Source organism: Neofelis nebulosa, chromosome 7 (genome assembly GCF_028018385.1).
Source record: "Neofelis nebulosa isolate mNeoNeb1 chromosome 7, mNeoNeb1.pri, whole genome shotgun sequence".
Classification (NCBI taxonomy): domain Eukaryota; kingdom Metazoa; phylum Chordata; class Mammalia; order Carnivora; family Felidae; genus Neofelis; species Neofelis nebulosa.
This window is the reverse complement of record NC_080788.1, coordinates 120184410-120203689: the sequence shown is the minus strand read 5'-3', so window position 1 is coordinate 120203689 and position 19280 is coordinate 120184410. Positions and strand designations below refer to the sequence as shown.

The 19280-nt window shown below is 40.7% G+C and overlaps 2 protein-coding genes across 11 annotated transcripts in view; one reads left to right on the top strand and one right to left on the bottom strand.

Annotated features, from left to right (window-relative positions):
- Nucleotides 1-5947, bottom strand: part of BBOF1 (basal body orientation factor 1) — a 57374-nt gene extending 51427 nt beyond the window's left edge. For 3 of the 4 annotated variants that reach the window (XM_058739610.1, XM_058739611.1, XM_058739612.1), the window contains exons 1-2: nucleotides 5809-5946; nucleotides 1555-1783 (exon numbers count right to left, since the gene is read on the bottom strand). In XM_058739610.1, coding sequence (XP_058595593.1) covers nucleotides 1555-1783; nucleotides 5809-5864 — 285 coding nt within the window. In that variant the 5' untranslated portion in view covers nucleotides 5865-5946. Of the gene's footprint in view, nucleotides 1-1554; nucleotides 1784-5808 lie in introns of all 4 variants that reach the window. The other variant, XM_058739613.1, reaches the window with a different exon arrangement.
- Nucleotides 5948-6009: 62 nt separating this feature from the next.
- ENTPD5 (ectonucleoside triphosphate diphosphohydrolase 5 (inactive)) overlaps nucleotides 6010-19280 on the top strand; it is a 47886-nt gene continuing 34615 nt past the window's right edge. For 6 of the 7 annotated variants that reach the window (XM_058739624.1, XM_058739626.1, XM_058739634.1 and 3 more), the window contains exons 1-3: nucleotides 6010-6127; nucleotides 8559-8665; nucleotides 14622-14688. The gene's annotated coding sequence lies outside the window, so the exon portion shown is untranslated. Of the gene's footprint in view, nucleotides 6128-6225; nucleotides 6495-8558; nucleotides 8666-14621; nucleotides 14689-19280 lie in introns of those variants that run through there. The other variant, XM_058739623.1, reaches the window with a different exon arrangement.

Genomic DNA, 19280 nt, shown 5'->3' with positions numbered 1-19280 from the left:
GAGAGAAAGACAGAGCCTGAGTAGGGGAGGGGCAGAGAGAGGAGACAGAGAATACGAAGCAGGCTCCAGGCTTTGAGCTATCAGTACACAGCCTGACAAGAAGCTTGAACTCACAAACCATGCGATCACGACCCCAGCTGAAGTCAGGCGCTTAACTGACTGAGCCACCCAGGTGCCCCAATGTAATTTTTTACAAAATAAACCGAATCAGGTGATTTTAATGAATATACCACAAAAACATGATGTTGAGTAAAAAAAAAAATATGTTGAGAATGCATGATCAATAGTTAAAGTACAAAACCACACATGGGAATGAGCACACCATCCTCAGCGTGGTAGAGATTCCCTTAGGTCTCCATGGGGCTCATAGAGGCAAATGGGAAAGAGAAGAATTTGGAATTACACCTAAATTCCACTTTAACACCTACTGGCTGTGTGACTTTGGGCAAGTTACCTTTCTGAGAGTCAATTTGTAAAACGGGAATGACAATATTGTAGCTACATGCAGTTGTTAAAAGTCCTTAATGAGATAAAAGAGGTAAACTTCCTAGCATAGTGCCTGGCATAAAACAGGGGCTCCAAAATATTGGTTCCCTTCCCTTTTCCTTCCAGATCTAAAATAGTAGCTTTACCCTCAACACTTAGAGTACAGAAAGATAAATTCAAGATTCAACTGGCTAAAAAAAGGAGATTCAACTTGCTGGGTTCATAATCATGTGATCATGGATTAAAGGTGAATTCCTCTACAAATCATTAAAAGTATTTATCAATATCAAAAACACATAGGTCATATGTTCTTCTTCTTAAAATAAAATGGATCTTAATGTCCCCTTATGACCATCAATCTTTGTTTCAGACAAGAAAACAACAGGACAAGGGCTGAAAATAACAGCCAATTCTAATAGTAAAGTCATTTTGAAATAGCATCCTGAAATAAGTCAGGCAGAGAAAGACAGATACCATATGTTTTCACTCATATGTGGATTCTGAGAAACTTAACAGAAGACCCTGGGGGAGGGGAAGGGAGAAAAAAAATGTTACAGAGAGGGAGGGAGGCAAACCATAAGAGACTCTTAAGTACTGAAAACAAACTGAGGGTTGATGGGGGGTGGGGGAGAGGGGAAAGTGGGTGATGGGCATTGAGGAGGGCACCTGTTGGGATGAGCACCGGGTGTTGTATGGAAACCAATTTGACAATAAATTATATATTTAAAAAATGTGATTTAGGGGCGCCTGGGTGGCTCAGTCAGTTAAGTGGACGACTTCAGCTCAGGTCATGATCTCCCAGTCCATGAGTTCGAGCCCCGCGTCGGGCTCTGTGCTGATAGCTCAGAGCCTGGAGGCTGCTTCTGTTTCTGTGTCTCCCTCTCTCTCTGCCCCTCCCCCATTCACACTTTGTCTCTGCCTTTCAAAAATGAATAAATGTTAAAAAAATTTTTTTAATTAAAAAAATGTGATTTAAATAAATAAATAAAGTAAAAAAAAAAAATAGCATCCTGCTTCAAGTATAACAGAGGTAGTTATTGAGGCTCAGGAGGATTTCTACCTACATACCATATTATCTTTCTCCTGATCCTGCTTCTTCAGGTAACTTAATACAGACATTGTGTCTTTCTCCATTTTATACTGCTGTTTCTTTAACTCCTCATTACTTTTTGCCAGTCTCCGCGAAGTATCACGATACTCAATCCTCGAGAGTTCTGTGACTTCTAGCCTGGCTTCCCAGAGGGAGGCACTGGCCTTGGCTCTCTCCACTGCAGATTCATCTGCTTTTATTATCTTCCTGCGTGGGAAGAGGACATTGAGAGCATATAACAATTACTCTACTATATTAGAACTATACCTTTCTCTTTATTACTTTTTGTTTTGCTTGGCATTGCCCGGCACATATAAGCAAATATTGTTGGATAAATGAGTTAATAGGAAATACACATTTGCTTGATAAGGGAGTTAATTGGGTGACTCTTCTTGGAAGAGGGGAGCTTTGGAGCATAACTCTGAGAGACTGAAAAAACAAAGAAGAAAGGCATGGTAAGGCAAATTCATTTCATAAATCTTCCATATCTTTTCATTTACTTAAAAAAAATTTTTTTAAGTTTATTTATTTTGAGAGAGACAGAAACAGTGTGAGTGGGGGAGGAGCAGAGAGAGGGAGGGAGAACTCATGAACTGTGAGATCTTGAACTGAGCCAAAACCAAGAATCAGTTGCTTAACTGACTGAACCACCCAGGTGCCCCTTACTCCTTTTTCTCATATTTGAACGGTCTTTTCTATTCCTACTCACCCAGTTTTAGACCTTGATTCTTGTACTGCAAATCCATTACCTTAGTTCCCCTTCTTTATGATGATACATGCATAGTGTAACTATAACTTTAAGTCCCTTGTTCTGTAATCTTCCACCCACCCCAAACCTAGTTTTGGTTTTGTTGTAGGTTGTTTTTTGGGGGGATTTTCTAGCTAGGCCTTTGACAAAAGATCAAGTCACTTGAACAAGTATGTTAAATACTTTTATCAGCTGGTGCCACATGCACCAGGCTTCAAGGATGGTTGAGAAACAAACCATAATCGTTATACAGAAGTAAAGAGGAAATTAAAAAATAATAATAATAAAGTATGGCTTCAAGATTAAGGATTAATCTATGCCTTCAAAGATTAAAGGAGAGTTTTTCAAAGTAAAGATTTGTTGTACAAGGAATGACAAAACAATATACCTTATATATAGTAGGCACTGGATATATAAATATTCAGGTAATAAGTAAGACTTCACCTGGGGGGCCTGGGTGGCTTGGTCAGTTAAGCATCAGACTCCTGATTTCAGCTCAGATCATGATCTCAAGGTTCATGGTTTCAAGCCCTGCATTGGGTGCTGCTCTGACCAAGTGCAGAGCCTGCTTGAGATTCTCTCTCTCACCTCCTCTTTACCCTTCCCCCACTTGTGTGTGTGCTCACATGTGCTCTCTCAAGATAAACTTAAAAAAAAAAAAGACTTCAGTATTTGAACTCTAAATATTTTCATATATAGGTATATGTGGACCTTTCTATACTATCACCCTCCATCCCCAACCCCCTACTCCTGGTTCTCCATTCTTTTCCAGTCCCACTGTTCTCTCCAAATTAAGGCCAGCCCCACCTCCAACTCCCTAGCTTGTTATAGCTTTGACCTCCCTTTCCAACATGATTTAGGCAGTAGGGATATATTGCCTTGGTATAATCGTCCAGTTGCTTCCTGAAGGTTATCAGGTCTAAGCTGCACAGAGCAGCTGATGCAGATAGGATTTCTCATAAGAGAATCACTAATACTGACTGTAAAAACAAAGCAGTATTTCTCAAATTGAGTCATGGAAAAATCCAAGGAATAAGAGGTCTGTTACCTTCAATGTTTCTCATTGCTGAAAGATGTACTGTAGACATATGGTCAAAAATAGAAAACATATGCTAGTGAGTTCCAAGAATTTGAGAATGCGATAAGCCCTTGGCATTTTTATTTATTAAAAATCTTTTTTGTAATGTTTATTTTATTTTTGAGCGAGAGAGACAGAGCGCAAGACGGGGAGAGGCATAGAGAGAGGCAGACACCGACTTTGAAGCAGGCTCCAGCCTCTGAGCTGTCAGCAAACAGCCCAATGCAGGCCTTGAACTCACAGATTGCAAGATCATGACCTGAGTGGAAGTTGGACGCTTAACCAACTGAACCACCCAGGCGTCCCTATTTTTTTTTTTTTAATTTTTAAATTTTGTTTGAGAGAGAGCACGCGTGCATGTGAGCAGGGGAGAGGGGCAGAGGGACAGAATCTTAAGCAGGCTTGATGCTCAGCACAGAGCCCGACATGGGGCTGGATCCTATGACCCTGGGATCATGACCTGAGCCGAAATCAAAAGTTGACTCTCAACCAACTGAGCCACCCAGGTGTCCCATCCCTTGGCACTTTTAAAAAGTACTAGACTGTGCAATTATGTAAAAAAGAAAAAATAACACTGTAGAAGAATACTTATATTAATACATGGAGTGGGGGAGTTACAAGTAAATATGTACTGTGGGCTATCATTTTATAAAGAAAAAAAGAATATCCCAAAGGATATTAGTGGTTATCTTCGGATACTGGGGTTACAAGTGATTTTTGTTTTCTGCCTTGACTACCCACATTTCCTAAACTTTCTGTACTGAGTACACATGAACTTTACAAGTTTGGGGGATTCCCTTATGGTCCCATACATAGTGATGCTAGACACCATGTATGATTCCAATGAACCAGTAGAGTCACTCAACAGATCTAGTGGCAATCCAGCAGCAACTCCAAGCCTGCTAGAGCAATACCTACTTCAGGCATTCTGATCAGTTTGGGGAAATCTGAACAATTACCCAATTTGGTCAAATCTTTTAGGTTTTCCTTTGAACCAAAAGGAATCCTTCAAAAGCCCCAAGGAACTACTTCAATCACTCAGAGATACTCTAGATGTTCAAGATATTCTCAACAACAAAGCAGAGATCTCTCAGGCTAGGGGCAAGACAAAAAACAAAAAACAAAAACACACACACACAAAACAAACCCAGAGCATAGCTCCCATGGAAAAAAGAAAAGATTCAAGTTGCAGTATACACAAGCAGACACCTTAATTTTTTTATTTAACAAATAATAAGCATCCACTGTGTTTTAGACTTTTTGCTAGGAGCTGGAGATATGGTGAATAATGCTAAGTGCCTATTCTAGAGAAGCTTATAGTCTTTCATTTTTCATTTCATTTATTTATTTATTGTGAGAGAGAGAGAAAGTGTGAGAAGGGCAGGGGCAGAGACAGAGGGAGAGAGAACCCCAAGCAGGCTCTGCACTGTAAGCACAGAGCCTGATGTGGGGCTCGAACTCACAAACCATGAGATCATGACCTGAGCCAAAGTCAGACGCTTAACTGACTGAGCCACCCAGGCATCCCAAGAGAAGCTTATAGGCTTGAGCAGGGCTTCCTAGTCGTGGCACTACCGACATCCTAAGCCAAATGATTCTTTGTTTGGGGTGCAGGTGGGAGTTGGCCAGAGCACTGCAGGATGTTTAACAGTATCCTTGATCTCTACCCACTGGATGCCGGTAGCACACATCCCTAGATGTGACAACCAAAAGTGTCTCTAGATAGTGCCAAATGTCCCCTGGGAGCCAAAATCACCCCCAGTTGAGAACCACTGTTCTAAAGCAATACAGTCTGATAGAAGTTTCTGTCGTGATGGAAATGTACTATACCTAGGCGGTCCAAAACAGTCACCAGTAGCCTAGTGAGCATATGAAATGTAGCCAATACAATTAAGGATCTGAAGTTTTAATTTTAATTAATTTTAGTTTAGTAGCCACAAATGGCTGATCACTACCCTATTGGACAGCGCTGGTCTAGAGGACCTTCAATATACCAAGAAATGTTATTCTGAAGTTTGACCTTCACTTCTAGTGTCAGAACCAATCCTTCCTCCTCATTCCCAGATCTTTTTCTCTCCACTAGCACCCACCTAGTTCATTTGGTCTTCTACTCTATTCTTTGGTAATGTATCTGCTTCCACCGTTAACGTATTACTCATAGGCAGGGGCTGTGTCTAAATTATTCAGGGTCCCAAATTTCACATTCCATTGTCTAGGTTGGAGCAGTATGGTTTGGCATGCATTTGGGGAATTTCTGAACAATGCGGGCTGTCCTTTTCAGAAGCGGGGAGAGCAAGAGGACGGCAGTTAGCCAGCTGGCCAGCCCCAGCGTGCAGGCGGCTCCCAGCTCCGAATCATCGGAGGGTAGGCCCAGGGAGAGAGGAACCCCGGGTGGCCTCTCCTTACTTCTTGTCTTTGCCTTTGTTCTTGCCTTTCTTTTTGTCCTTTCCCTTAGACGGCATCTTGGCTTCACCAGGGACCCCAATGTAACCGACGTTTCTCTGCCGCCGCCCGGCCGGCTCCGTTTCTAAGGAAACCAGCACGCCAAGCGGGTAACGTTCCGCCACAGCCGTTGCCAGTGCGCGCGGAGAGCGCACGCGCCCGTGACGTAGTCCCGACGCCGCCGCCGCAAAGGGGCCCCGTCTGCGGGCCGGGCGCGGGGGGGGGGCGGGGCGGAGGTCGTGTGGAGGGCGGGCGGCCGCGCCGAGCGGCGCGCGCGCGCGCGGTGAGTGTGCGGGCCGCAGAGGCGCTAGTGTCGGCCCCGGAACGGGGCTGGGTGGCCTAGTGGGGGCTCGAAGCGGGCCGGGGCAGCGGCGTGACGTCCTGCAGGCCGGGCGTTTCCGGCGGCGCGACGGTCGTTGTGCCCTCACCTCAGGCTTGCTTCCCTGCGGGCCGGGCTTCCCCGCCGCGGTGGTCGGAGCGCCACCCCGCGCCGGCTTTACAGCGTTTCGCGTCCTGCAGGCGCGTCCGCCCCTTGCCTCACACCACAGCCAGCGTGGCCGCAGCCGCCTGCGCCGCCTCAGCCTCTCCCGAAGCTGCCCTGACTCTTGGTTTCCTTATCCCACTCCTGGCTTCTAACTCTGGCTAATTATGTAAGGGACGGCGCATCCGGCGGACTTCCGAGGCCAAACACATTTCGATGAGGCCGTTGAGGACTTTTCCCAGGGCGGTGGTTGGGAGTGAGGCTGGCATAGTGCTGTCACCTGGGGTGGGAGAGGCTCCGGCGAGGAGAAAAAAGTGCTGTCAGCTGGGGTGGGAGAGGCGGTGGGGCCACGAGGAGAGCTCGGGGGGCAGGCCCTCCGCCCCATTCCCTTCCATGTGCCCGAGGCTGCCCACCCAGAACAGCCCGATTCCCTTTTTGCTGATGCTTGACTCGTCCGCAGCCCCCTTTTCTGCAGGTTGCCTAAAGTTGGAACCTCTTGCCTTTTGGTGTTTTTTTCCCCTGGGCACACGAATGAAAAGGAGTACTCAAAAGTATTGTTCTCCTTTTTCAGAGGACCTTTGTAATTATGCCTTCATTCAGTGAGAGTTAGTCTTTGAGAACGATGGGAACTCTGGGTGCCAAGACAACAGTTAGGAAATTTGCAGAAGCTCTGCTCTGTGTTATTCTTCATTTCAAATTGAATTTAAAATTTCTTTTAAGACTTCTTTCTACATCTTCCCTCTCCATTTCTTTAGGGAGAACTTAATCCCTACACCTCTTCCAGAGGTCTTTGGCCTAATGTCCCCCTCCTTTTTTTTTTTTTTTCCTCTTTGATTATGTAGTTTGTTTTTGAATTGTGTGGATAGAGGGAACATGCTGATTTGCAATAAGCGCTAAAAATCTTTTTTAAGAATTTTTTTGTAATGTTTTTATTTTTGAGAGAGACAAGAGTGTGAGCGGGGGAGGGGCAGAGAGAGAGGGAGACAATCCGAGGCAGGCTCCAGGCTCTGAGCTGTCAGCACAGAGCCCAATGGGCAGGGGGTGGGCGGGGCGAGAGGCGGGCTCAAACTCAGAAACTGTGAGATACGACCTGAGCTAAAGTCAGACGCTTAATCGACTGAGCCACCCAGGCGCCCTGAAAATCTTTTTAGACCTACTGTGTGTTAACATGATCTTAGCTTTCTCTCTCTCTCTCTCTCTCTTTTTTTTTTTTTTTTTTTTTGTTTTTGAGTATAGTTGACTCGCAGTGCTACATTCGTTTCAGGTGATTCACTTTCTCTAGGCGTTATGCTCACGCAAATGTACCTACCATAAGTCACTATGATGCTATTATGGTATCATTGACTATATTTCCTATGCCTTAACTTATTCCCTAAGTCCCTTTTATTCCCATGATTTATTCATTGCATAACTGGAAGCCTGCGTCTCCCACTCCCCTTCACTTGTTTTGCCCAACCCTCCATCCCCTGCCCTTTGGTAGCTTACTGTATTTCTGGTGCATTTTCTGTTTGTATGCCTCACTCTGATGGGTCCTTGGTGGAATCACCGTGCATTGAAGGGGTTTACTCTGCTATGGAATTCATAAAGTTATGATGAGTTTTTGTTTAAGGTTCTGAAGATGTACCCTATTGATAACTGGCAGAAAACAGAGGTTAGGGCATCTTCTATTACGGGCTGTATATTTGGAGTTCATTCTAAAAATTGGTTACTGTACAATATGCAAGTCAGTCCAAGACTTTCCTTGTTTGAACACAGGCCTATAGATTCATTTATAAAATGAAAATTTGATTATAATGAGATTTCTTGATAGACACATACTTTAATTGCATGCACTTTGTAGTTATTTAATCATACATTTTTATTGACCATAGTTTGATTTGTAGTTAAAACTGTTTGATATGAATAGGGCTAAGAGAAAGGCCTATATTTATACTATAGTAGAAGTGGGTCTAGAATCTTCAGTCTTCTGAACCTCCACATTCTGCCAAAGAACTTGATGTTATTCAGTCATCTATTAGTAAGAAACATCTGATGATACAGATAGTAGAGTAGGAAGTTGCTATTTAGCAATTAATCTGTTAATATTCCATAATTTCTGGTAGGTTTACTGTGAAGTTTCAGGATTATCTTGCTGAATAAATTTTCTTTGTTTTTAGAATACTAATGCTTTTAAACTTGGAATAGTCCACTTAATGTTTTGTTGATTTGGCTTTACAATTCTTTTTTCCCCCAGTTTGCGTGGTACCTACTCAACATAGAAGTGTGGAGTGTCTTGGCTGAATCCTCATGCAGACAAGATCATTATGGTCCTAGTAGGTAGGACAAGTATCCTGATAGAAGGTAACATCTCTGCTATCTTAAAGCTGTAAATGTACTTCATAGACTTCTGGGTGGTTTTTGTTGTTTTTCTTTCTGAATTGGACTCTCTGTCTTTACCTAAATGATAACTTTTCTCTTATCTTGTTGATGCTAATATCAAGTGTGGAGTTGTTAAAAAAAAAAAAAAAAGCCAAATAACATAGGACTACGTATCAGAATATATGGTATTTCTGATTTTTTCTTCTAGTAGTTCCCAAATAGGGTTTACTCTGTAAAGTCATCTGTGGCTTTATTCTGGTTTAACCTGAAGACCCTAGTTTATATGCCTAATTCATCCTTGAAATCACATGATAGCAGATGTGAATCTAGGTGGAAGTGAGTAGGTGAACAAACAGCTTTTGATTTTGTTTTCACTTAGCATTTAGAATCATGCATAAGTATATTATCCAAACTATGTCTGAAGTGACTGATGAGTATTTCTGAATATCATGGGGAGTGACTTACTTTCATCTTTTTTATTGCACGTTGTACAAATACAGAATTCTATTAAATAGGTATTATGTTGTGATGTGGACTAGTTCACATCCTTGCAGGGGATAAGGAATCCTTGAGATCAAAGATTTACTGTTACCAATTTTGAAATCTGTGTTTGTTTTTTTGTTTTTTTTTTTACCATTGACTTCTGTTTTTATACAAAATGTGTTGCTACAGAATCATTACCACTGGCAATTTATTTGCAAAATATCCGATTTTTATTAGTTGTCCATTCTGACAAAGCCATTACACAGGACTAAAAGTTCTCTAAGAAAAATAATACACCAAAATTTCAGGCTCACTTATCTGTACTTTGATTTCATGGATCCGTTAGATGTTCATTTAAGAAATGTTTAGTGACAGGACACCTGGGTGGCTAAGTCCATTAAGCATCTGATTTCAGCTCAGGTCATGATCTCACAGTTTGTGGGTTTGAGTCCTGCATTGGGCTCTGTGCTAACAGCTCACAGCCTGGAGCCTGCTTTGGATTCTGTGTTGCCCTCTCCCTCCTGCTTGTGCTCTTGCTCGCTCTCTCTCTCTCTCTCTCTCTCTCTCAAAAATAAACAAACATTAAGAAAAAAAAGAGGGGCACCTGAGTGGCTCAATCGGTTAAGTGTCTGACTTTGGCTCAGGTCATGGTGTCACAGTTTGTGAGTTCGAGGCCCACGTCGGGCTCTGTGCTGACAGCTCAGGGCCTGGAGCCTGCTTCGGATTCTGTGTCTCCCTTTCTCTCTGCTCTTCCCCTGCTCACATGGTGTCTCTCTCTCAAAAATAAATAAAGAGGGTGATGGGCATTGAGGAGGGCACCTGTTGCGATGAGCACTGGGTGTTGTATGGAAACCAATTTGACAATAAATTTCATATTAAAAAAAATAAAGATTAAAAAATTTTTTTTAAAAAGAAAGAAACATTTAGGGAGGAGGTGCCTCCTCACTGGCTCAGTCAATAGAGCATGTAACTCTTGGTCTCAATGTTGTAAGTTTGAGCCCCACATTGGATGTAGAGCTAACTTAAAAATAAAATCCTAAAGAAAGAGAAATGTTTAATGAGTACCAACTTGTATACCATGCTACCTGATAGCTTGAGGGCTACAAGCCTTCAGGTGGTTTACAGTCAGGTGTATAAAGTAGTGACCCAAACAGTGATCTCCGAGAGTACAAAACTTCACTGGCACCTATATACAAACAGTTAACAATAAAAAAAAACAAACAAAAAACCACCAAGCAGTGATGGATAAGGGGAACATGGTATGGACAATAAGTGCTGTAGGAATTTGGTGGTATGGAAGATTGTCATATTCAGAGAAAGTTTGCAGAAGGAGTTGGGCTGAAAAGAAGAGGGAAGCCTTTCTGGAAAGGTAGAATCATGTGAGCAAAATTCAGTGTGTATTAGAGACAATGAAGTGTTTAACTAGAGCAGTGGTTCCCAAAGTGTGGTCCGTGGACAAGTAGCATCAGCATCACCTGGGAACTTGTTACAGCTTAGAAATGGAAGTTCTCAGGCCATACTTGAGACATGCTGAATCAGAACAGGCAGTGAGGCCCACCAGTCTGTGTTTTAACAAACCCTCCAGGTGATTCTGATACAGCCTAAAGTTTGAAAACTGCTAGACTAGAGCAGAGGGTTCTTATATGAAAATAGTGGGCAAAAGACTTTGGTAAGTTAGCCTGGGATTCATAGTGATGGACTTCAAATGTTAGGGAGTTTGTCCTTTATCCTACAGAGCAGAGTCACCAACTTGTAACTTGACGGCTGGATTTGGCTCATAGGTGTGCTTTGCCTGGCTTTTGGGTTTTTTTTTGGGTTTTTTAAATTTTTAAATGGAATTAGTTGTCACTATTTAAAAACCAAATTCTACAAAGAAATCTGTACTTTCAGCTTATCTTGAAAAATCAGAAGACCTGGAAGTACTGGACCTATCTTTCATTGTGGCAGCAATTTGTGGCAGCACCAAGCAGCTGCCAGCGTAGGTAGGATATGTACTCTCTAGTTTGTCATTGTCCCCACCACTTCCTGTTGGTTTGCAACTTTACTCACATTTCCTGCTTGGCCCCAGTAAGTATTTAGGTATTTGAGTTTGTGCCTTCTGTAATACATAGTGGGAAATTAATGAAAGTTTTAAAGAGAGTGAGGAGGGGAGCCTGGGTGGCTCAGTCAGTTGAGCATCTGACTCTTGATTTCAGCTCAGGTCATGATCACAGGGTTGTGGGATTGAGTCCCAAGTTGGGCTTCACACTGAACATGGAACCTGCTTAAGTCTCTCTCTCCCTCTCTCTCTCTTTCTCTCTCTCTCTCTCTCTCTCTGCCCCTCTTCCCTGCTCATGCGCTCTTTCTCTAAAAATAAAAAATAAAAAATAAAAATAAAAAAGAAAGAGGTGATTTATGTATTGTGATACTATGTATTCATTCAACAAACATTGGTTAGTTAAACATATATGCCAGGTTGGATAGTGTTCAAAGGTCAATGAATTCCTGACATGCTGTGGGTTAAAATCTAGTGGGAAGATGATGAAAACATTTTAGGAAAACATTGGCATATATTTGACAACAGAGACATTGGTGATTGGAAGACGATTTAAGAAGCTGTAATAGTCCAAGTCTGAAGTAATAAAGGCCAGAATTTAGATATTAACAGGAGGACTAGGAGGTAAACAAGAGAAAAAGATTAGAAAGATACTGCAAAGGAAAAATCACCAGTTCTTGATGATAGTTGGAATATAGAAGGTATAAGAGAGAAGAATTCAAAGATGATGAGGATTTTGAGTTGTGAATTAGGAAATCTGTGATGCCACTAACAGAAAAGGAAATAAGAGAGTCTATTTAACCCTCTCTATGTATATGGTACAAGGGTGCCAAGGAATGGGGGCATTTGGAGATGCCAGTTTCAAGTGTCTCTTGTTTTGAGTTTAGTGTATTGACATACACACAATATTAAGTGTTTTTCAAAGGAAAACTTAATTGAAATGTCAAGACTGCATGTTTAAATTCTTTTTTTTTTTTAATGTTTATTTTCGGGAGAGCACAAGTGGGGAAGGGACAGAGAGAGGTGGACAGAGAATCTGAAGTGGGCTCTACACTGACAGGCTGACAGCAGTAAGCCTGACGTGGAGCTCGAACCCACGAACCACAAGATCATGTCCTGAGCCAAAGTCAGATGCTCAACCAACTGAGCCACCCAGGAGCCCCAAGATTGCATGCTTAGAAGTAGATACCACTCATTCCATCCTTGGATTCCAAGAGCATACTGGGGGAAGTTTTTAAGTTATAGTCAACAAAATGTATGAAGACCTTTCTTAAAAACGTTTTGTCTTGGGGGCCCTATATTTTCAACCTTGTTTGAATCCTCTCTTGAATGTATAATTTTCAGATTTATGTTGCATAGGTAAGTTTCTCTTTCTGGAAGAATGGAAGATACTGTATAAATTCAAAGCTTAAATATGTATTCTGAGTATCAGTACTACCCTTCAGAGTTTAAATCGTAATTGGCTGTGTACCCATGAGATATACCAAGAATGAAGTGTAATAACTGTTGCTCCACTAAAATAGTAACTAGTAGCCAGTGTTTTTCCTCTTATGATCTTATATTTGGTTCTATCTGCCTTTTTTTTTTTTTTTTTTAAAGTAATCTATGCCCAATGTGGGGCTTGAGCTCATGACTCTGAGATCAAGACTTGCATGCTTTACTGCCTGAGCAAGCCAGGCACCTCCCATATGCTTTTTTTAAAAAAAGTTTTTACTGGAGCAGCTGGGTGGTTGGTAAGTTAAGCACCTGACTCTTGATATTGGCTTAGGTCATGATCTTGCTGTCCTGGGATGGAGCCCCATCTCAGGCTCCAAGAATTGAGTGTTAGAACCTGCTTGGGATTCTTTCTCTCCCTCTCTCTCTCTCTGCTTGTCCCCTGCTCACATGTGCTTGTAAGCTCTCTCTCTCTCAAAATAAATAAACACTAAAAATTTTTTAAAAATAAAAAGTTTTTATTGTGGTAAAATATATTACATAAAAATTGCCATTTTAACCATTCTAAGTGTTCAATTCAGTGATATTATCTTCACAGTGTTTTATAATCGTCACTGCTGCCTTATTTCCAAAACTCTGTCATCACCCTAAACAGAAACTCTGGACTTGTTAAGCAGTAACTCCATTCTCCCCTCCCCTCAATCCCTGATAACCTATAATCTAATTTCTGTCTGTCTGAATTTACCTCGTCTAGATATTTTGTATAATTGGAATCATATATGTCTTTTTGTATCTGGCTTCTTTCACTTAGCATAATGTTTTTAAGATTCATTCATATTTGTAGCATGAATCAGAATTTCATTCTTGGCTTTTTTTTTTTTAAGTTTATTTAAGTAATGTCTACACCCAGTGTGGGGCTCGAACTCATGACCCCGAGATCAAGAGTCGCATGCTTTTCTGACTGAAGCAGCCAGGTGCCCCAGAACTCCATTCCTTCTTACAGATAAATAAAATTTTATTGGATATATGGTCATGTTTTATTTACATATCTATTGATGGACACTTGGATTGTTTCCACCTCTGGTGGTTGTGAATAATGCTCTAGGAACATTGGTGTAGAAATATTTGAGTCCCTATCTTCAATTCTTGTGGATATGTACCTTGGACTAGGATTGGCTTGGTCCCTTGTAACCATGTACTCATACATGTATAGTAAGTGGCTGCTCTTGATCACACTGTGGAACGCACAACTTGTTTTGTTTTTTAAACCTTTATTTTTTTGTTTATAATTTATTTATAATAAATACAAATATTTATTTATTTATTTATTTATTTATTTATTTATTTATTTATTTATTTATTTTGAGAGAGACAGAACAACGCAAGTGTGGGAAGGGCAGAGAGAGAGGGAGAGAGAGAGTCCCAAGCAGGCTCTGCACTGCCAGCACAGAGCCTGATGCAAAGCTTGAACCCACAAAACTGAGATCATGACCTGTGCCAAAACCAAGAGTTGACACTTAACTGACAGAGCCGCCCAGGCGCTCCATACAACTTCTTACTTGAATTCTTTACAGCCAAAAAAAAAAGACTCGACAAAGTGCAAAGCTAGATTTTATCCACTTTTTTTATGGATTAGCTCCTTAGTCACTGCCTCCCATACATTTACACACATAAATTTATACAAAAATATACACTATCTTTTAGAGGGAGTGTGACTTGCCTCCCTTGGCTGTTGCTGATTTTATAAACAAGTGACTTTATAAGAGTGGCTGTGGTTGTAGTTTGAATAAGAAGAAAGTATGGAAGAGGAGAAAGAGCCCAAGAGTACTAAACTGCAAGTCAGGTGATGAGTACGGTGATCTGGTTTCCAAAGACTGAATAGTTGGAAACAAGTGTGGAAAGAGATAATTGCATCAAAAATAAGCATGCTGATGAGAGAAAAGAGAGAACTTTGCTCTTATGATTATCCACGTCCATCTTCTACAGGTTGAAAAAATGGCACATTAGTTGAAGGAAACAAGGGAATGTCCAGAAGAAGAAGAAGAAAATATTGGTAAGTAGCCAATATAAAGTAATACCCCACTTTTTCATAGGTCAGATTTCTGTACATTCTGCTTTCTGTTCCTAGCTGAGAGCTTACAGTAAATGGAAAGGGATCTATGAGCCACTAAAGCGCTGTCACAAAGTCTATTCTTTTGTCACAAACCTTTATTCTTTTAGGCCCTCATTTGCATAAGTTGACATAAAAGTCTAATAATTATGGCTTTCTGATTTACATCCCCATGATTTTAAAGATTTTAAAATACTACATGATGACAGTTTATTGAAGGAATCAGGCCCATGGCAACACTAATCAGTGATAACATAGCATCATGTCCAGGGAAACTAGCTCAAAAAGCATAGCATTCTGGGACTGTTTGGTGCCAGAAAGGCAAACAATCCTATAGAACTCTAGCACCTAGAGGCATCCCAAGTTTACAGAAAAATATAACTGCTGATCATAATCATGACCCTAAATCATAAGTCACTTGAGAAATATTTGTAGCAGAGGCACCTGCGTGACTCAGTCAATTAAGTGGTGGACTCTTGATTTCAGCTCAGGTCATGATCTCATGGTTCGTGAGATCGAGCTCCACATGGGGATGGGGCTTCATGCTGACAGTGCTCAGAGACTGCTTCTGATTCTCTGTCTCTCTTGCCCCTCCCCCACTCACACTTGCTCTCTCTCAAAACATAAAAAAATTTTAGAAAAATATTGGTAGCAAACATTGTTAAAATAAAAATGTTATTTAAAGGGGAAGCATCTCAGACACATTTGGAAGAAATGTATTTATGTGGAAGTCCTATTCCTTGCTTTATATATAAGGTATCCTTTAATATTTCAGTCTTTCTCATTTTTTCATTTTGATTTAATGTTTTTAAAGCAGTAGCTATTTTTCATTTGATAATAAGAAAGGGAAAATAGGTTTTCACTTCCCTTCCCACAAATTCCAGTGTAAACAGTGACAAAGGGCACTGATCCTTGCAGATGCTCTTCTGCACATAAGTGCCTCCCACAATGGATAGGAGTTCAAAGGCAGAGATAGTTATTTCCTTAGGTTTTCAATATATTTGCTCATTGGGACAATATTAACCCTCTCCTGACTGGTAGTATCTTCCTATCTAAAGGTTTTTCACTTTAATGAATGGGTAAGAAAAGGCCTTGTGACTTGTGAAGAAAGAGGCAGCAAGAGCAACAGCTTTCCCGATGCAGTGATTATCGTAGCTAAGTCAAGCCTGAAACAATGAAGAATGAAGTCAGGCACTGCCTGATCTCATTTTGGTATAACACCCAAATGGTTTCATTGTATAGAATGGGCCTGTTTGACACTTGTCTAATAATGTTTTGAATAAAATGGAATAAAATACAGAAAGAAGTGATGTTTATAGGAAAAAATTTTGTATTTGTTGGTAACTACCAATGTATCAATTTTAATTTATTCATTGGGAGTGTTTGATCTTAGGGTTGGAGAGCCCTTAAAAGATCTCATTCAACGCCCCCTTCTGATCTGTGAATCCACTTGGGACAGTGTGGTCAGATTTGAGCTGAGCCCTCGGGGCAAGACTCCTCTCCTCTGTCAGCACAACTCCTATGTTGGAAAATTCCTCCTGTCCAATCTCTCCTCTTGTAGTTTCCATGCTCTTACTACGGTTTATTATTATGTTATACAGGTCTTACTTTTTGGCAGGGATCTAATATAATTTGATTATTTAATAACTTTTTTATTTTGTTGATACTTGAAAAATGCTTGTTACAGAATTTTTCAGTGGATTTTGTATCTGTGCCAGTTGTTAGTCTTATCCCTTTCTACCAAATATCTCTTCAGTACCTAAGTATTAATGCTACTATTATCTGATTAGAAATTTTCTTTCTGTATATAGCATGAAGAAATTTGTTATAAATATTTTTAAATTTACATTTAAACAATATAAGTTAATATAAATATTTTCACTTTATACCTTCCTTGATTTAGTATTTCATTTCACTGTTAGGTTTAGTATTCAGTTATTAATGGATACCTATAATTTTAACAAATATAGTGACTTGTTTACTTTTTTCCTACTCTTTCCTAAATATATTTGACTTTTTTGAAGTATTTAAATTCCTTTCACCCTTAGGAACAAGCAGGATGTTTGTATGAATTGTAGTTTTTCTGACTTTAATGATGTTAAGTAAAATATTGGGACTATAACAGAAACAATGGAAAGCATCAAGTGGTGGGATGTGATATTTTCAGAGAAACTAAAAGTCCATTATTGTTTTTAATTTTTAAGAGTTCATATCATTGAGGGACGCCTGGGTGACTCAGTTAAGTGTCTGACTCTTGATTTTGGCTCAGGATGTGATTTCATGGTTTGTGAGATCGAGCCCCATGTTGGGCTCTGTGCTTACAGCATGGAGCCTGCTTGGGATTCTCTCTCTCCCTCTCTCTGTCTCTGCCCCTCCCCCACTTGTACGCCCTCTATCAGAAATAAATAAACGTTTAAAAAAGAAATGGAGCGCCTGGGTGGCTCAGTCAGTCTTATAAGCATCAACTTTGGCTCAGGTCATGATCTCATGGTTTGGGAGTTCGAGCCCCACACCAGGCTCACTGCTGTCAGGGCAGAGCCCACTTTGCACCCTCTGTCCCCTTCTCTTTCTGCCTCTCCTCCTGCTCCGCTCATGCTCTGTCTCTCTCAAAAATAAACATAAAAAAAAAAATGAGGCAAGGCACCTGGGTGGCTATCAGTTAAGCATTATACTCTTGATTTTGGCTCAGGTTATGATCTCCTGGTTCGTGAAATTGAGCCCCGCATTGGACTCTGTACTTTCAGTGTGGAACCTGCTTGGGATTCTCTCTCTCCTTCTCTCTTTGCCCTTCCAGCATGTGCTCTCTCCTTCTCTCTCAAAATAAGTAAACATTTTTACAAATTTTAAAAAAGAAGAGTTAATATTATTGGAATAACATGTAGTTTTCCAAACAAGAAGTGTATAAGGTCAGGGCGCCTGGGTGGCTCAGTCAATTAAGCACCCAACTTCAGCTCAGGTCATGATCCTGTGGTTTGTGGATTGGAGCCCTGCGTTGGGCCCTGTGCTGACAGCTCAGAGCCTGGAGCCTGCTTCAGAGTCTGTGTCTCCCCCCCTCTCTGCCCCTCCCCCGCTCAAACTCTGTCTCTCTCACTCTCAAAAATAAATAAACATTAAAAAAATGTTTTTAAAGTGTGTTAGCTCTGTTGATAGAAATATGTATAAGTGAGGAAAAAAAGCTGAACACAAAATATTACGCAAATACTGGTTATAACTTGCAGTAGCCTCCAAGATGGCCCCCAATGATTCTCACCTGCTAGTATTCATGCCCATCCTCTTATACATTTCTTTTTTTATTATTTTAATTTTTTATTTTTTAAAATTTACATCCAAGTTAGTTAGCATATAGTGAAACAATGATTTCAGGAGTAGATTCCTTAATGCCCCTTACCCATTGAGCCCATCCCCCCTCCCACAACCCCTCCAGTAACCCTCAGTTTGTTCTCCATATTTATGAGTCTCTTCTGTTTTATCCCCCTCCCTGTTTTTATATTATTTTGTTTCCCTTCCCTTAGGTTCCTCTGTTTTGTTTCTTAAGGTCCTCATATGAGTGAAGTCATATGATTTTTGTCTTTCTCTGACTGATTAATTTCACTTAGCATAATACCCTCCAGTTCCATCCACGTAGTTGCAAATGGCAAGATTTCATTCTTTTTAATTGCTGAGCAATACTCCATTGTATATATATATACCACATCTTCTGTATCCATTCATCCATCAGTGGACATTTGGGCTCTTTCCATACTTTGGCTATTGTTGATAGTGGTGCTATAAACATGGGGGTGCGTGTGTCCCTTTGAAACAGTGTAACTATATCCCGTGGATAAATGCCTAGTAGTGCAATTGCTGGGTCGTAGGGTAGTTCCATTTTTCGTTTTTTGAGGAACCTCCATTCTTTTTTCAGAGTGGCTGTACCAGCTTGCATTCCCACTCTCATACATTTTATTAGGTTGGTCTGCATGACCAGTGGAATATGGGGGAAGTGATAATATATGACTTACAGGGCTAAGTCATTAAAAAACATCACTGCTTCTGCCTTGTTCTCTCTTGGATTGCCCACCCTGGAGGAAGCCAGCCACCATGTTGTAAAGATATTCAAGGCTCTTTGGAGAGTCCACTTGGGAAGCAACTGAGGCTTCCTTCTAACAACCAGCATCAACTTGACAGCCATCGAGTGAGCCGTTTTGGGGCTCACTCAAAACTGGGGAGTTTTCAGCTTCAGTCAAGCCTTCAGTTAACTGCAGGCTGGGAGCCTGCATCTTGACTCCAGTATCATGAGAGACCCTGAGCCAGAACTATCCAATTCTCAAATTCCTGGACTACAGAAACTGTGAGATAATAAATGTTTATTATTGTTTTAAGCAACTAAGTTTTGAGATTATCTGTTATGCATCAGTAGGTAACTAATGTATACCATCTTAAATATTTGTTGGTTTGATAAAACTTGGACAATGTAAATAATGTTTAGTAGTTTAGTATCCTTTAGATTCTTTTTTTTTTTTTTGGAAAGTTACTTCAGTTTATCAAAATTTTAACAG